Raw genomic sequence first — 18,610 nt, forward strand, 5'->3', positions numbered from 1 at the left:
CCAATCCACCTAATACAGCACACATGGCTGGGAGGACAAGAGTCAATGCAGGGACTGGGGAGATGGCTCATCCATTAAGAGCATTTATTGCTGTCTCAGAAGACCCACAGGACAGCTAACAAACCTCTTTAACTTAAATTCCACGTGGACTCTGCCCTCACCTGGCCTCTGTGGGAATTGCATGTATGTGGTAGTAAAACACCCCTAAGTATAAAGAAAACACCACAAAATATCCCAACATGTCTTGCAGGAATTTATCTCTACTGATCTGTTATCACTCATGATATATTTCAAGAAAACTAGACGCATATTGCTTTTCATTTCCTGATTTCTTTTATACAATTTTAATGAACATTTTTATTTCCTGAGAGGTCTGGAGCAATATATTTTTGTTTCCCTTAATTTCGTCTAAATGATGATTTTGTGAACATGTGTGTACAGTGTACCACATTTTACTGGTAGCTAAATATATGACCTCAAAGATACAATATGTCTAGTTCTTTTCTTATGTAGTTGGTATCCATGGAGTGGGCTATGCCATCCACATCCAAGGTGCCACCCCCTGTGTAGCCCTGAGAGCCATGAATGGAAAATCCTTGTGCAGCCCGAGCTTCCTGGATCTTACTGAGATACATCCAAGCCTGTGAGTTCTAGGTTTACAGGAGTGTGAAACCTCACCTGACTAAAGACGAGTGTCAGAGTAAAAAGTTTGAAATTGTATTTTATTCATAAAATACATTCAATTTACTCAATGGGGCCTTCAAAACAGTATCATTATATACAGTGTATAGCCTTAGCAAACTATTAAAACAATGACAAGAATAAGAGTAATAACAAAAGTTAACAAGACCTTAAATGAAAATGAAGAAAAACAAAAACCAATGCATAAATATCCCAAGATATAAAACAAAAATATTAAGGAAATTACAGTTTTCTTTGTAATTTCACTATGAAAGCGCAAAGGAGGTGAGGAACTGGCTTATTCTCTGTAGTGAATTATCTTCAGCTACACGTACCCATGACATGGCGTCAGCTTCAGCACTGCAGTAGAGAGACTCTTGTGCTTTTGGTGTGGTCTGTCTAGATGGCAGTGTGACATAAACACAGTCTTCCTTGTCAGATTTCCCATCACATATGGAGTCAGGGGTTTTAGTAATTTGTTGTGTGTTCTCTGTATATTGGATTTATTTCTGACACAAACTTTTCTCTGGGGATAGTGAGCCAAAAGATGTAGATGATATTGTGGCTGGATCGCCTGATGGCAGGTAGATATTTGCCTCACTATTGAGTTCAAAGTTGAAAAGAGGTAGCATTTTCTGAGGAGGCCTTGAACCTGGAGTGTAGAATGTCATGCCTTAAGGTGTCTCTGGCTTCTTCCAGCCTTCTCAGTTTTCTTATCAGGTGCTGTCAGGGAAAATCAGTAAAGAAAATATGATTTAGAAACAGTTTTGCTCTGCCACTGGCATGAAAAATCAGGGCCTATTCATCCCTAGTAAACAAAAGTTAAGGAAGGAAACACACCCCATGATCCCTGACTGCTGGGGATGGGGTTCAATGTTGGCTGACTTGCCTGGGACATAGTGTTTCTGCTTCAGCAGCTCCATCTGCAGGAGGCTCTCATCCTGGGCTGTGGTCTGCTTCAGTTCCTGCTGGAGGTTTTCAAACCTAGGGGAGGAAGGCAGCTGGGACACAAGCCTGGGGGGACCTGCCATCTCAGATTTTGAGCCCCCACCAGATCTACTCAGCTAGACAATCGAGCATTACCTTTCAGCTGAGTTCATTCCCTGCTTCCCCAAGGGAAAAGGGTCAGAGAGCACCTGGGCAGGATTTTTTTCTCAACTTTTAAAAACTAGTAGACATTGAACTGGAAAATACACACTGTGCTGGATTAGAACAACAGCATGTTTCTCCAACAGTTCAAAGACATCATTTTGGAGAAATATCATTATGACAAGGTCTGAGGCACAGGTCAGGGAAGATGTACCTGGCCTTGATTAGATACCAGGTGAATGTAAACCTCCTGGAAAACTCTATGCCTGCCCTCTAGTGGAGCCTACACAGCAATGCAGAGAAGGCTCTGATTATTCCTACATCTCAGACCCCTGCATGGGCTTAACTTGTCAACCCCTACTCTGTTTATGACCAGAGTAAATCTTCTCATGAGAAACTGATAAATAGTGCAGAGAGCCTGCAATCAGCACTGGGCTGCTGTATGCAAATCTGCCAAAGGGTAGACACTTATCTCTAAACGTGATATTCCTGATGGAAAATAAAGTTGCAGGAGGACACACTTTACTTCATGATTGATGATCCCCTCTAGGTTTCTGGCTGCCATGTGAATATTTGTGAGGAGATCTAATGTTAGGGATGAGATACTCAGAGCATACTAGAGGTCTCAGAAGGAAAGAAGAGGACACAATCTCCATAAGACCAAGGAGAAAGCATATTGCTTCCTGGACAGAAGTTCCTATTGACTGAGTCAGCAATGACACTCTGAGATGTTCTTTCCCTGGCTGTGGTTGGGAGCTTTGCCAATTGAACACAAACTCAAGGAGGACAGAGATCTAGGTACAGTGGACCCACTTGAATCCATCTGCTTCTGGAATCCTGGGCTCCTACCTCATCTGGGACACAGTGAAGTGATGCTGCAGCTTTGCTGCCAAGTCCCTTTGTCGGATGAGCAGTTCCTGCTTCAACAGGTGCTGAAGATCTTCCTCAAGTCTTTGATGTTCCTGTTCATTAGAAGATGGTGTTTTTAGGAGAGGATTGTGTGCACCATTTAAATACACACACGTGCAAGCACACACACACACACACACACACATACACACACACACACTCACACACGCACACATGCATGCATGCACGTACACACTCTTGAACATGTGAATGGATGCACACATACAAGCACACTACATTGCATCCATGTTTAGTTTCCCAGATAACACTATTGTAAGAAGAGATCATCTGTGATAGCATGGAGAAGAAAATTACCTTTCATTAACCCACACCCTCTCTACCCATCGTCCATCACAGTGGCAGGAAAACAGAGGATGCTCTGAACACAGGGATGTGGAGAAGATTGTGTACTTTTACTCTATTTTGATATTTTTTCATTTCATTTTACTTTATATGTGCAGGTGTTCTGCCTGCCTGTGTGTCTGTATAACACATGCATGCCTGGTGACCTGGGAGAAGAACTCAGTGGACAGATCAGTCAGTGTAGTACTTACTTTATAAACCTGAACACAGACAGGTGAACCCCAGGGTTTTTTGACCGGTAATCCAAGCAGATAAATAATTCTGCCTCTACAAATACCTGAAAAACTTTTACCTTGCATCAATTTTCTGTCTTTTGTTGTTAGCTTTATGGACATGCAGAATGATGGGCAGCTCCATCAGTTCTTTGACTGATGCAAAGTGGTACTAACCAGGTTAGGCATAGTACTTTCTCACTGAAGTCTCTCTCCATCATTTTTAAAGATGTTCCATTGCTCCGTGAGTGAGTGAAGATACACATAGGGGCTCAAACACATATTCCCATATACACAAAGATGCACATAAAGACAACACACAGACACACACATACAACACACACACAGAGACACACAAACCACACACACACAGATACACACACACATAGACACACAGACACACACACACACACACACACACACACACACACACACACCTTTCTTGTACCCAGAAGAGCAAGACAGAAGACTAGAGTGTTGCTTTTCTACTCTAGGGGGAGGTAGTGGGTCCTCCCCGCTATCTAAAAGACTCTACCCATCCAGGCTCTTCTGCCCTGGCCTGAACTTATTTCCCCTACTAGGAAAGTTTTTATCACCAGAATCACTGATTGTACAGAAAAGTAACAACCTCTGCACAACTGAGTTTGACCACACAAGACCAAGTGCCCATGGAAGAGGGCTGGACATGAAGCCTCCTGACAGATCCAAGTTGACCCATCATAGACTCCTCACTAAACCTGCCCAGACTTTTCCACAGAAGACAGTGATAGACCAGAGAATGGAAGTCACCCATTGTCATTACCCAATAACTTTTGACCAGATTACAGTGCATATTATATGAAAACAGCCCCAAGGAAGTCACTAGGAGGCTACTTAGGTCACCTACAGCACTTTTCTGAAATGCGCACTCTATACAACTATGAGGAGGAATCTGTCCTAAGACACAGTCATATACATGATAGAGTGAGCATCAAAATGTCAGGTTCCATATTGTGTAGCCAGTAAGACCAACTAGAAATATCCTGGGATGTTACCTCTATGCTGTGAAAGAAAAGTCTATGTTGATTTTTGAAATAGCTCCATTGTTTGATTTTTGCTATTTATTACAAAATGAATTAATTCGAAAGTAATAAAAGTGTGTAAAAATTAAGAGAAACCAGCAAGTCAGTTCTTTTTCTGACCAAATGAATCATTTAGTAATGAGATGATACAGAAAAAGACAGTAAGCTCTACTGTGAGGAGTCGGGAGATCCAAAGATCTGTGGCTGTCCAGCTTAGCCAGAAGAGAAAATTTCAGGTTCAGTGAGAGACCTGGGCTAAAGGGAATAAGGGAGAAAGCAAGAGAGGTCACTTGATGTGGTCTTCCAACAAACAAACAAATGTGTGCACCCTCACGCATGCATACACCACACACACACACACACACACACACATACACACACACACACACACACACCTCAAATCATAAGTGAACAGAATGCAATGAGGAGGACATCAACTGAATGAGGATGGCATTACCAGTTGAATTTAGACTCCTCACACTAGCTGTTTCCAGTGAGACCCACAGTTCTGATTTCCATCATTTTGAGACTAAACATGCCTGGGGAAACATGCTGTGCTTCTGCAGGCTATGTTGGTGTAGTTGGAGAAATTATTCTCTTAAAATCTCAAATCTGCTACCCTCACCCCTGCCTGTCATAAGCCCTGGCCACATCCCTGGTCATCCAGTGAGCTTCCGAGTGTAAGATCCAGGATGGGAGAACTGGCCAATGCCAGTCAGAGGAAACAGTATTGACAAGCTGTTACTTAGTTTCTGTCATTGTGAACCAAGAGGTTAACCAGGTAAAGAGAACACCATGGCAGTCTGGGAACAAGAGGGTAAAATGCCATATGACACCCAAAAAGATGTCCACAAGACCCAGTCATTTGGCGTTTGTAGGGGATGTTCCTCCTTCCATACTGTTTCTGCCTCTGATCTCATATGACCTCTGCAAGCAAATGAGATCCTGATTCTTGAACTCAATCACTCAGATCTCTGTGCTACTCCCTATGTGGCTCCCATCATAACACCGCTCCTTCCGTGCTAACATATCAGTAAGTGACAAGTGATTGACCCGTCTCCCTCCATGGACTGCAGCTTCTAGCAGAGCAGTAGGGTTTCCTTGGCAGTCATGCAGTGCCTTCCAAGAGGCTAACTCCTCAGAAAGACTTGTGAATGATCACAGAAATGAACTATTGGATGGGATGGGTCAGTTGGATAAGTGAATAGAGGGTTACATGAGTGTGTGTATATGTGTGTGTATGGTTAGACAGGTGGGCAGCTTGGCCCTGCTGCTTCAACCTACCTGCTGCTGCTTTGTCCAAAGGTCATAGATCTTCTCATGGGCCTCCTCACAGAGCCTCCTGGCCTCCTCACAGGACTCTTGTAGTAAAATCTGCTCCCCCTGCAGCTTTCTGTGGTCCTCTTTCAACATGCTCACTTTTTCCATCAGCCGAGTCCATTCACTCAAGAGCTGACTGTAGAGGGTGCTGAAATATCAGCAAAAATGATGAGCTCCACCTCCATCTGCACTCCTGCCTCCCAATACCATTATTCCTGCAAGATGTCATCTCCCCAACCCCAGATCCCTGGGATGAAGCCACATTAGCCATGCCAGCATGACTGAGGTGCAGACAAAAGCCAGAGAATAGCCAAATTCCAGAAAGATTCAAACTATTTCTGAATACCCTGACAGCAAAAGGGATCCATGTAACTCTGAAAACTAGATCCCCTACCCCTCTACCACACACCCTGGTGTTTAACTTTTCACAGTATTGAGAAAACATGAGCAGGAAGAGGGAAACCATGTTCAGGTCTGGGGGGTGGGGGGACGACAGAAGACCAAGTGGGAATACATTTCATGTTTTCCATAGAAACCAGCTCTGTAATCTCCTGCCAGAGCCACAGAAAACATTCATGGTGAAAACCGTGTTTTCTGTCTAGAATTTCCAGAAGCTGACAGGAAAATGTTGGGAGGGGCTCTCAGACTTTTCACTCTTAGGAGAACTCAGTCTAAGAGGCACAATTCCAAGAGCTATCAGACAGGCTGCTTACTAAGAGGTAAACAGGCTAGAACTACAGCCCAACTTTGTTCAAAGGTGAAGAAGGGAAGAAGCTGCTGTGGGATGTGTTTCTGTATGCTGTGAATATGTGTTGCTCCCATTGGTTAAAAAGTAAGCTGCTTTGACCTATGACAAGGCAGCATGGAGCCAGGCAGAAAAATCCAGAAAAGACAAAGAAGAAAGTCAGAGGTGGAGAAGATGCCAGCTGCCACCCAAGGAGCAACATGCCAGCAGCCTGGCCATGCAGCAGCCATGTGGCAAACATAGACTAATAGAAATGGGTTAATTTAAGATGATAGAGCTAGCTAGCCAGAAACTTAAGCCATTGGCCATACAGTTTGTAAGTAATATAAGCCTCTGTGTGTGTCTTTGGGACCATTTGGCTTCAGGAGGTAGGTGGGACAGATTCCTCCTAACAGCTGGGTCAGGCAGGTCTGGAAAAACTTCAGACTACCAGAAGCAGTCCTTAACAATTTCAGGGGTCCCATCTAAATTAGGCACTCACCGGTAGGAGTTGGTCTGCTCACTCAGCTCCTTGCACTTGTACGAAGCCTCACAAATCTCCTTGGGGAATTTCTTTATATCTGACATCTCCTTCTTATGCTGTGTTTTCAGCATCTCCAGCTCAGATTTCAGCCTGTGGTAGGGCATGGCCCCAGGAGCAAAGAACCCCATGAACACAGGCGGCAGGGACCACATGAATTAAGGTTCTGTTTTATACTACCGTAGCCCACTGGATGTCACACCCTGAATTCTATACTGGACCTCCTGATGTGCATTAGACTTGCCTTACTGTCCCATAGCCAGGAAAGGCTGGGTGTCAATAGGGAAGGAGACAGGGCTACATGAGCTCCCTCAGTAGACCTCTAGGAGCAGACTAGCTGGCTATGAAGGTCTGAGCAGTCTGTGCCACAGATGGGGGTGTATCTGAAATCTGCAATGACATTCCCACTGTCTTGAGAACAGAGATTCTTTCTCCTTACAAGGATACCCAGAACTCATGATCTGTATTGCCATGGGGAGGCACTACATTCAAATGGCTTTATAAACACCCAAGGGGATTCCAATGAGGGACCAGGATGAGCACAAAGGCTGAGAGCAGTGATGTTCAATGTGGGGCTCCCTGGCTTCAGCACTTCCATCACCAGAAATCTTTGAGACATGTGAATATTCAGACCTACTATCAATCTCTGACTCTCAGGATCTGAAAGGACACACACACACACACACACACACACACACACACACACACACACACACACACTGTAAGTGAGCCTCTCAGAGACAGTACAGAACACACTCAGACACACAATCCTCAGCACAAGGAGATTTATTAACCTAGCAGTGCAAGCATAGCTTGGGAGCCTGTCTCTTGAGCAGGCGAAGGCCCACAGCAAGCAGCAGGCTTTTTTAACAGTGGGTTTTTAAGTAGAAAAGTTGAAGTCTGTGCTGGGTAAATTGTTGAGCTCTGATGGGACAGGTTAGCCAGTGTAACCAAGTAATAAATTTTGATTGTTGAACTTTGGTGTTTAGTTTCAAGAATGAGTCAGTGTCCACAAAAGGGAATGGACTTTGGGGACTAAATTTAGGAATGTTATCTAATGGTTTATCAAGGGAGAGAGAAGTGAAAAGGGCCAAACCGGCCACTGCTTTGTTTGCAATGTTTGGGCCCCTTAGAGAGCACTTCACACACATAAGCCCACACACAGGATGTCAAAGAAATGCAGGTAGGGAGTATTGCCTCAAAGTATAAGGAACAAGACCAGAGAGGAGCAGGGATGAACTCCAAGCCTTCCAGACACACAGATGGATGAGTAGGACCACAAGGCCTTTCAGCCTATTCCCAGAGCAAAAAGCAAAAATAAATATAAACACTCAACCCAGAGCATCAAGCATCTCCTAAAAGCCGATATCTGTCAAGGCCTCTTGAAATGCATGTTGTGATCTTACACCTTCCTGCCCATCTGTAGATTGTGATTCAGGCCATAGGCTCTGCTTTTTCATTTGGAGGAATCAGAACAGCCTGTGTCAAATCTCACTCCTACGGGTTTCAGTTCTGCCTCTCAGATGTATTCAGGACACAGTAGGGTCAAGACAGTCACCAGAGAAAAGGGCATGATGAATACCTGTTGTTCAACTCATTGTTGTTATAAAGGGCCAGGAATTCCAGCAGTTCATTCCTCTCATTGGTCATCATCTGTAGCTGAAGGGTCAGTTTATCCACCTAGTTCAGCTGCTGCTCCTGCTCAGTGAGGAAGACAGGTGTGGATGATGCCTTCCTGGTAGTCCCTGTAGGTACATAAACACAGTGAATTTGTACAGACGAATGGCACAGGACCAAGAGAGATCATGTGGAGTCCCAAGAGGAGGCCTGAGGGAGAGGAAATGCATGGAACCCAACGAAGGCCCAAAATTCAGAGCAGATATCCTTAAACTGGAGTCCATAAGCAATGTGTCTCTCTCCAATCTCTGAGGATAGATATATGCCTCAGGCCCTACTGCAGCCCCACTGTCCCTGAAAGGCATAAGCAAGGCCAGTCATGTTGGCTTTGAATTGTCTCCAGATACCTGCTATGATCCAAGAAAGTCCTGGACTGCCTGGTAATTTGTACCTCCCGGCCCGATAACCTGTGTGCAGGACTAAAAGACACTGAATGTCTCAGACCTGGGTACATGGATGGAAAGTTTTGCTCTCTGGTATTTATATCAGATATCCATGAAACCTACAGAAATCCACTGAGAATAAAGTGCAGCAACATGCTACCCTGATACCTCATTAGTGGTTCTGTGCCTCCTTTGGCATTCTTTGACAGTCAGAATGAACTGAAAAAGGTACTAGCACAGAACTGCATCCTTGACCATTCCTGGCCCTCTGCCAACTAACCATCAGAAACCTCCACTTTGGATCTGCTCTTTAGGGACCCAGAGAAGCAGCATAGGCGCATGGCTTCAGATGATTACAGCTACTGAACCCCATTACTAGAAGGTCCAGTTCTGGCCTCAACTCCTCCCTAAAAAACTAGAGATCTCTCTTCCAGTCATTATGCTCAATCTTGCCAAAATGTTGATTGGTGAACCCTATACGCACTTAATGAAATCCTCAAGGGCATTCGGCATTGCCACAACACTGGTGATTTCACAAAAGATGCCAACGGCTCTCCAGGATACAATAGAATTTCCAGAGAAGGGACTGTTAGGGTCACTGCCAACAGCCTTCACCTATCTTATAACAAACTCTTCCCCAATTCACCAAAAGCCAAGCTGCCCTGTCCAGGAGTCTTCCCTGAGACACAGGGGAAGGCCTTCAGCACCTTCTCCTTCCAATCCAGAGATCTCTCTGATTCCTTAGAATCTAGTTCATCATGTATGGAGGGCAAGACTCATTTTCCAAACTGTGCCCAGGAATGGCTCTTCTCTGCCTGATGATCTCTAACAAGATGAGAAATAAAAGATGCTAAGAAATTAGCTCAGTATAATGGGGAAGGAAGATCAGTTCCACGAGGTGAATAAGCACATCAGAGAAGATCCACAGGGCAGTTACAATGTATGAGGATGGTGGAGGATTATGTGGGTCCTGTCAGAGCAATGATAAGTCACATAGGTAAAGATGAAACTTTTGCCAAAAGCGTCAGGAGAATACATTCCATCCATCATGATGTTAGCAAAGATGTTATCAACCATTGAAAGGTGTGACTGAAAATACCTATGAACTGGGCATCCACAGGTGAGCCCTCTGACACCAAGAACAAATACTTACAGGAAGAGTGATATCCCAGTCCTACACTCAAGGTAGAGGGAAGATGACTGGCTAGTGAGAGGGGAGGAACTCAGAAACCTTAGTGATCACTGACATGAAGCAATACTTGGTAGCTCCTGCCCTGCTAGTGGTTGTTATTTAAAATGAGAGAGCCTCTAGCTCTGGCCAGGGGACATTACTCTCTCTGTTATTAGTGACACACACCAAAAGACATCCAGTGTGTGTGCGTTGCTGGGCTGGTACTGAAACTTCTTTAGTCCCCATGTGCTTCCTTCCCACTCAGAGTGAAAGCAGAGGGCCCTCAACAGAACAGCTGCAGCCATGAATATTCCTGGCTCTCTGCCCAACTAACCTTGAAAATCCTCAACTTTTTTCTGCCCTTGAAGAACTCAGAGGAGCAGGTAGGCCCATTGCTTCTCAGAAACTCTCACCTGCTTAGCCCCACTCCTGAAAGGAGCAGCTCAAGCCTTCCTCCTTCAGGAAGCTCCCCATCCCTTTCCCAGGACTCACTGCACTTTCCCCAGGACCATCTATTTCTTGATGTGTGACATGGAGACTGAAGGCCATCTTCCTTCTGCCTCCCTTTGGTCTCCCTGTGTTCTCCATCCTGTCTCCCAAGAATCCTGTTCAGTCTAGACAGCATGTCTGTAGGTGAAACACAAGACACTGCACAAATGCCCCAATGACAGTTGGTGTTGCCACAACACTGGTGACATCACATGGAATTCCAGGGCTCTCCAGGATACAGTAGAATGTCCATGTGCTGATGTCACCTGGTATATCTATTTCATCCCTGTTACATACCTCACCCAAAAGTGACTTGAAACCAAGGTGCCATTTTCAGGAGCCTCTGGATTCACAATGGAAGCCTTTAGGTAGATCCTCCTTCCAAAGCCAGAAATCTAGGCCTCTGCTTCATTAGAAACTTTATCTAAGTGAAGTTGAAAGCTCACTTCGGATGCACTGTCCTTGGTTAGATTTTCTCCTCAAGATTAATAATCAACAATTTGAGAAAGAAAGGATGCTTAGAAATGAGGTCAGGATAAAGGGGATTAGTAGGGATGAGACCTCTGAAGTTAACAATCCCCAGGGAAAATCCTCAGAATTTTAGAGATTGGTGGGCTCAAAAATGTTACATAGTTAGTTATGAAGATTCCCCCAGTGTCAGTAGAGCTCATCAAGCTATGAGGTTGTTAGTGAGATGGTATCTTAGTGTCATTTGATTTGCATTTCCCTCTTGGCTAAGGATTTTAAGCAATTCCTTAAATGTCTTTTGGCCATTTAGTATTCTTCTGTTGTGAATTCTGTTTAGATCTGTACCGCATTTTTTAAGTTGGATTATTTCATATTTTGATGTCTAGTTTCTTGAGTCCTTTATATATTTTGGAGATCAGCCCTCTGTCAGATGTGGGTTGGTGAAGATATTTTCCCATTCTGTAGGCTGTCATTGTGTCTTGTTGACCCTGTCCTTTGCCTTACAGAAGCTTCTCAGTTCCAAGAGGTCTCATTTCTTTATTGTTGCTCTCAGTGTCTGTGCTACTTCTCTTCTATCAGGTTCAGTGTAACTGGATTTATGTTGAGGTCTTTAATCCATTAGGACTTCAGTTTTGTGTGTGGGCATATGTAATGGATCAATTTACATTCTTCCATGTGTCAACATAAAGTCATACAACCACCATTTGTTGAAGGCACTTTCTTTTTTCATTGTATACTTTTAGCTTCTTTGTCAAAAATCAGGTGATCTTATGTCTTTGAAATAATCCCAGGTCTTTGTGGATCATCTTTAAGAATGATGGAGACAGATTTAAATGAGAAAGTACTGTGCCTTATCTTGTTAGTAAAACTTTTGCATCAGTCAAAGAAGAAATGGAGCTCCCCATTACTCTGCATGTCCTCACAGCTAACTACAACAAAAGACAAAGAAACCGATGCAAGCTAAAATGTTTTTCAGGTATTTGTAGAGGCAGAATTATTTATCTGGAAAGAAATCCTTGGGAGAAAAACAAAGTAATGGGGTACATGAAGGTGAGAAAGAGGCTACTGAGAGGCAGGAAAGGTGCCTGAGGTTTTGTGTTCTTCTCTGTTCTGGGCGAATGGTGGCTGACCACTGATGACTTCCCTGCATCCTGTTTTGTTTTTCTCCTCATTGCCTGCTGCCATTTTCCTTTCACCTTTGCTTAACCTTGGTTCAGCTAACCTTGTCCTTGGAGCTTGGCCTGGACTTTATTCCCTGAGGAATTCTGAACTGCAGAGGTGCTTGTGGCTGCATCTCAGCCCAGCAGAAGTCCCACAGCTATGTTGAGGTGTGAGAAGAGGCTGTCTCAGTGCACCCCTTAGGCTCCTCACACTCTAAAGCACCCACTCCATGTTGTGTCTGTGGCACTCAGAACATTTTTTTTTTCCGAGACAGTGTTTCTCTGTGTAGCTTTGTGCCTTTCCTGGGACTCACTTGGTAGTCCAGGCTGGCTTCGAACTCACAGAGATCTGCCTGGCTCTGCCTCCCGAGTGCTGGGATTAAAGGCATGCGCCACCACTGCCCGGCTCACACCCTGCTTTTACTCCAAACTTCTTCATACTGAGTTAAAAACTTCCTGATGGAGGGTTGGGAGAAATGAGAATTCTCAGATATTGCTAGTAGTGTAAAATGGTGCAGCCCTGTGAGAAGCTATGTACAATTATTCAGAAAGTTGAACTGCAGACTCCGGATGGACCATTGATTCAGAATGTAAAGTAGGTGTCCACAGAGAATATTGGGGACAACAGGGTTACAGCAGGACTCCTCAGAACATCCCCAGCTAGAAACTATTCAGATGCCTTTCATTGATGAGGGAAAATGTACAATGTGGTCCATGGAATATTGTGAAGCATGGAATATTATATGCAATTATTTGGCCATGAGTTAGTCAACCTTCTGTTACTCAAAAAATCCTGACACATTCATCTTACTTGGAGGAAAGGTTAATATAGACTCCTGATTTTAGAGATTTTCTAGTTTTCTGACTATTTGCTTTGAGACTAAATTGAAGCAACCTGTGGTTTAGAGAGCTTCTTTAGGAGGAAGCTGCCCTCCTTGGAGTAACTGAGAAGAACTGAGAGAAAGAGAGCAAGGGGCTGGTCCACTGCTATCCAGTGGCTCAGTGCTGGGGACTGAGCCTTCAATGCACAGATTGGGGAACTTGCTAGGAGAGCTTGTATTACTGGTAAAGGATCCCTGGCGTTCAGCTGTCTGTGTACAGGTTTACAAGGCAAGTACTACATTGACTGATCTGCCCACTGAGTTCTTCTCCCAGGTCACCAGGCATGCATGTGTTATACAGACACACAGGTAGACAGAACAACTGCATATATAAAGTAAAAATAAAATGAAAATTTATCAAAACAGAGTAAAAGTACACAACCTTCTCCACATCCCAGTGTTGAGAGCATCCTCTGGGATGGAATAAGGGTAGAAAATATGTGGGTTAATGATAGGTCACTTTCTTCTCCATAGTATCCAAGGTGATCTTGTCTAACAATAGTGTTATCTGGCAAACTAAACATGTATGAAATGTGTGTGCTTGTATGTGTGCATCCATGTACATGTGTGTGTTCAATTGCGTGTGTGTGTGTGTGTGCATGTGTCTATATGTACAGGGCTGCAGACAACCCTCTCCTAAAAACACAATGTTCTAATGAACAGGAACATCAAAGACTTGAGGAAAATCTTCAGCACCTGTTGAAGCAGAAGGAGCTGCTCACCCGGCAAAGGGACTTGGCAGTAAGATGCAGCATCACTTCACTGTGTCCCAGATGAGGTAGGAGCCCAGGATTCCAGAAGCAGGGGGATCTAAGTGGGTCCACTGTACCTGGATCTCTGTCCTCTTTGAGTTTCTGTTCAATTGGCAAAGCTTCCAGGCACAGCCAGGAAAAGAACACCTCAGAGTGTCATTTCTGACTCAGTCAATAGGAACTTCTGTCCAGGAAGCAATATGCTTTCTCCTTGGTCTTATGGGGATTGTGTCCCCTTCTTTCATTCTGAGTCCTCTAATATGCTCTGAGTATCTCATCTCTTTTTTTTTTTTTTTTTTTTTTTTTCCGAGACAGGGTTTCTCTGTGTAGCTTTGCGCCTTTCCTGGAACTCACTTTGGAGACCAGGCTGGCCTCGAACTCACAGAGATCCGCCTGGCTCTGCCTCCCGAGTGCTGCGATTAAAGGCGTGCGCCACCACCGCCCGGCGTTAGTATCTCATCTCTTAGTTTAGATCTCCCCACAAATATTCACATGGCAGCCAGAAACCAAGAGGGGATCATCAATCATGAGGAAAGTATGTCCTCCTGCAACTTTTTTTTCCATCAGGAATATCACGTTTAGAGATAAGTGTCTAACCTTTGGCAGATTTGTATCCAGCAGTCTCCTGCTGATTGCAGGCTCTTTGCAATATTTATCAGTTTCCCATGAGAAGATTTACTCTGGTCATAAACAGAGTAGGAGTTGACAAGTTAAGCCAATGCAGGGTTCTGAGATGTAGGAATAAGCAAGGCCTTCTCTGCATTACTGTGTAGGCTCCACTAGAGGGCAGGCATAGTTTTCCAGGAGGTTCACATTCACCTGGTATCTAATCAAGGCCAGGTACATCTTCCCTGACCTGTGCCTCAGACCTTGTCATAATGATATTTCTCCAAAATGATGTCTTTGAACTGTTGGAGAAACATGCTGTTGTTCTAATCCAGCACAGTGTGTATTTTCCAGTTCAATGTCTACTCGTTTTTAAAAGTTGAGAAAAAAATCCTGCCCAGGTGCTCTCTGACCCTTTTCCCTTGGGGAAGCAGGGAATGAACTCAGCTGAAAGGTAATGCTCGATTGTCTAGCTGAGTAGATCTAGTGAGGGCTCAAAATCTGAGATGGCAGGTCCCCCCAGGCTTGTGTCCCAGCTGCCTTCCTCCCCTAGGTTTGAAAACCTCCAGCAGGAACTGAAGCAGACCACAGCCCAGGATGAGAGCCTCCTGCAGATGGAGCTGCTGAAGCAGAAACACTATATCTCAGGCAAGTCAGCCACCATTGAGCCCCATCCCCAGCAGCCAGGGTGTTCATGGGGTGTGTTTCCTTCCTTAACTTTTGTTTACTAGGGATGAATAGGCCCTGATTTTTTTGCCATGTGCACAGCAAAACTGTTTCTGAATCATATTTTCTTTACTGATTTTCCCTGACAGCACCTGTTAAGAAGACTAAGAAGGCTGGAAGAAGCCAGAGACACCTTGAAGGCATGACATTCTACACTGCAGGTTCAAGGACTCCTCAGAAAATGCCACCTCTTTTCAGCTTTTAACTCAATAGTGAGGCAAATATCAACCTACCATCAGACGATCCAACCACAATCAGATCCACATCTGTTGGCTCACTATCCTTGGAGAAAAGTTTGTGTCAGTAACAAGTCTAATATACAGAGAACACAACACAAATTACTAAGAACCCTGACTCCATATGTGGTGGGAAATGTGACAAGGAAGACGGTGTTAATGTCACATTGCCCTCCAGACAGACCACATCAAAAGCATAAGATTCTCTCTCTAGTACAGTGCAGAAGCTGAGGCCATGTCATGGGCAAGTGTTGCTGAAGATAATTTACTATAGAGAATAAGCCAGTTCCTTCCTTCTTTTGCTCTTCCATAATGAAATTCCAAAGGAAACTGAAATTTCCTTCATTTTTGGTGTTATATCTTGGGATATTTATTCTTTGCTTTTTGGTTTTCCTCATTTTTATTTAAGGTTGGGTTAATTTTTGTTATACTTTTCTTCTTGTCATTGTTTTAATAGTTTGCTAAGGCTATAAACTGTTTATAATGACTGCTGTTTTGAAAAACCCCATTGAGTAAAATGAATGTATTTTTATGAATAAAATAAATTTCAAACTTTTCACTCTGAGACTCTTCTTTAGTACATGAGATTTCACACTCTTGCAAACCCAGAAATCACAGTCTTGGATGTATCTGAGTAAGATCCAGGAAGCTCGGGCTACACATGGACTTTCCAGCCATGGGCCTCTGGGCTACTCAGGGGGATGGCGACTTGGATGTTGGTGGTATAGCCTACCTCATGGATAACCACTACTTAATAGAAAAATTAGACATATTGTATCCTTGAGGTCATATATTTACCTACCAGTAAAATGTGGTACACTGTACACACATGTTCACAAAATCGCATGTACACCAAATTAAAGGGAAACATAAGTATATTGCTCCAGCCCTCTCAGGAAATGGGAATGCTCATTAAACTCGTATAAAGGAAATCAAGAAGTAAAAAGTAATCTGCCTCTGGTTTTTTTGAAATACAACATGAGTGATAACTGAACAGCAGAGTTGATTTCCTGCAAGGCAATTTAGGATATTTTGTGGTGCTTATGGGTATGTAGTATTTTATTTATACTTATGGGTGTTTTGCTACCACATAAATGCAATTCCCATAGAGGCCAGGTGAGGACAGAGTCCACCTGGAATTTAACTTAAAGAAGTTTGTTAGCTGTCCTGTGGGTCTTCTGAATAAATAAATGCTCTTCCAATAAATGCTCTTAATGGATGAGCCATCTCTCCAGTCCCTGCAATTGACCTTTGTCTTTCAAGCCATGTGTGCTGTATTATTTCCATAGGATCACTCCCAACCAAAGACTGAAATTTATTGAAAACTGTAGGGACAGGCATGCTAAATATCTTAGTCTGCCACACATCCATTCAGAGCTATCATAGGTTCAGGATCCTGCCCAAGTCTCACTGACTGTCAGAATGGAACAGAATTGCTAGATCTCTTCTAGGTTGACAACACCTATTAAGCCTGTCTGATGAAATGCAGAATTGAGAAGACCCTCCTGTGGGTAGAGATAGGATGAGGAATCCCTCTTGATGGTCCAGATAAGCAATGATGGGAGGAACCTCATGACTAGATGGAGTGGAAGGAGCATGCAACAGGGGCACATGTCTGTGGTGCAGAGTGATTCTGTGCAAAGCTAAAAAAGGAGAGAAGTGGTTGATGCTCCTCTATTACCATAGCAGATCTCAGATTATACTGAGAAATTTCTTCCAGAGACTGATTTACTCAGGTGAAGCTCCTCTGGAATAGATATGACTTCTGAGACTGAGAGTCAGGCAGAGATTTGATGTGTAAAGGAAGTTATCCTGTGGGTCTCTAGACTGGAGCTGTCATTTCAGAGGTAAAAAGAACCTACTATCCTCTGATCTACATGTGGACGGTAGGGTGTGTGGTTGTGTGTGTGTGTGTGTGTGTGTTTGTATATGTGTGCCAGGTCTTGGCCCACAGAAGCTAAGACATCATGTTTTTCATTCCTCACTGAAGCTAGAACCTCTACATCTCATATTAATTAATAACTGTGTGTTCCATTTGAGAAATTTCAGACTTGTGTTATTTTACTTTCTTGCCCAGAAGCTATAGACACCTTGTAGGCCAGCATCAAAGCATCACCTGAAAAACAGGCTAAGGGAATGTGATCATGTGGAATTTATAACTGAGATATGGCTGTTGTGAGGCCCAAACTTCTCTAAAACTCATATACCTCTTTGGTGCATTGGTTAGGGTTCTTTGGGGTAACAAATTATACAATGAATTTCTACATATACTAGAGGCTACTTTTTAGAATGACTTACAGGCTGTAGTCCAGCTAATTGAACCTTGGCTGGCTATGATGACAAAGTCCAAGAATCCAGTAGTTGCACAGTCCACTATGCTTGAAGTCTCAGCCCAGCAGTAGTATAGTCTGGAATCCCAAAGAAGTCAGCTCGAATGCCAGTGAAGGAATGGACTTGCTAGCAAGGTGAGAGCAAGCAGCTGAAGATAAAAAACTCCTTCTTCCATCTCTGTATATGGGCTTCCAGCACAACGCCTGGCTGAGATTACAGGTGGGGTTTTGGGGCTCAAGATATCTGAGTTAAAGGTGTTTTTACCCTCATTAATATCCAGATTAAAGAATGTCTTCTTAACTCAAATTACATGTGGATCAGGATTACGTGTGGATCTTTTCTCTTCAAATTAAGCAAAAATACCTCACAGGCATGCCCAAAAAATTTTGAGTTTTAGTTAATTCCAGATGTATTAAATTTGGCAACCAAAAATAGCTATCACAACCGTACCCATTCTCAACTTGATACAGAATTATATCTTTTTATTGTTATTTTAATTTTATAATTCAATTTAAATTTACACATCAGCCACAGATTCCTCTGTCCTCCCTTCTCCCACCCCACCCCATGCTTCCCCCAATTCACCCCCATTCCCATATCTTACAGGACAAGGACTCCCCTGGGGATTCAGCTCAGCTTGGTAGATTCAGTTGGGGCAGGTCCAGTCCTCTCCTCCCTTCACTCAGGCTGAGCAAAGTGTCCCTGTATAGGCCCCAGGCTTCAAAAAGCCACCACATGCACTAAAGCAGGTCCTGGTCCCACTGCCTGGGGGTCTCCTAAACAGTCGACTGTCTCACTTATCTAGAGGGCCTGATCCAATTGGGGGCTTC

The 18,610-nt window shown here is 43.7% G+C and overlaps 1 protein-coding gene and 1 long non-coding RNA gene across 2 annotated transcripts; one reads left to right on the forward strand and one right to left on the reverse strand.

The window, feature by feature from the left end:
* Positions 1-707: 707 nt before the first annotated feature.
* On the reverse strand, positions 708-12,178 carry LOC143269395 (disks large homolog 5-like). The gene is made up of 7 exons (XM_076554510.1): positions 10,624-12,178; positions 8,483-8,645; positions 6,862-6,993; positions 5,600-5,783; positions 2,620-2,732; positions 1,571-1,665; positions 708-1,404 (listed from the first exon to the last, which is right to left on the reverse strand). Exons 2-7 carry the CDS (start codon positions 8,551-8,553, stop codon positions 1,349-1,351), a joined length of 651 nt encoding a protein of 216 aa, XP_076410625.1. The 5' UTR covers positions 8,554-8,645; positions 10,624-12,178; the 3' UTR covers positions 708-1,348.
* Positions 12,179-13,792: 1,614 nt separating this feature from the next.
* Positions 13,793-16,008, forward strand: LOC143269399 (uncharacterized). The gene is made up of 3 exons (XR_013045795.1): positions 13,793-13,907; positions 15,041-15,135; positions 15,303-16,008. It is a non-coding gene; the product is annotated as an uncharacterized LOC143269399 (long non-coding RNA).
* The last annotated feature ends 2,602 nt before the right edge of the window (positions 16,009-18,610 follow it).

The sequence above is a fragment of the Peromyscus maniculatus genome, chromosome 18 (assembly GCF_049852395.1).
Source record: "Peromyscus maniculatus bairdii isolate BWxNUB_F1_BW_parent chromosome 18, HU_Pman_BW_mat_3.1, whole genome shotgun sequence".
NCBI classification, from domain to species: domain Eukaryota; kingdom Metazoa; phylum Chordata; class Mammalia; order Rodentia; family Cricetidae; genus Peromyscus; species Peromyscus maniculatus.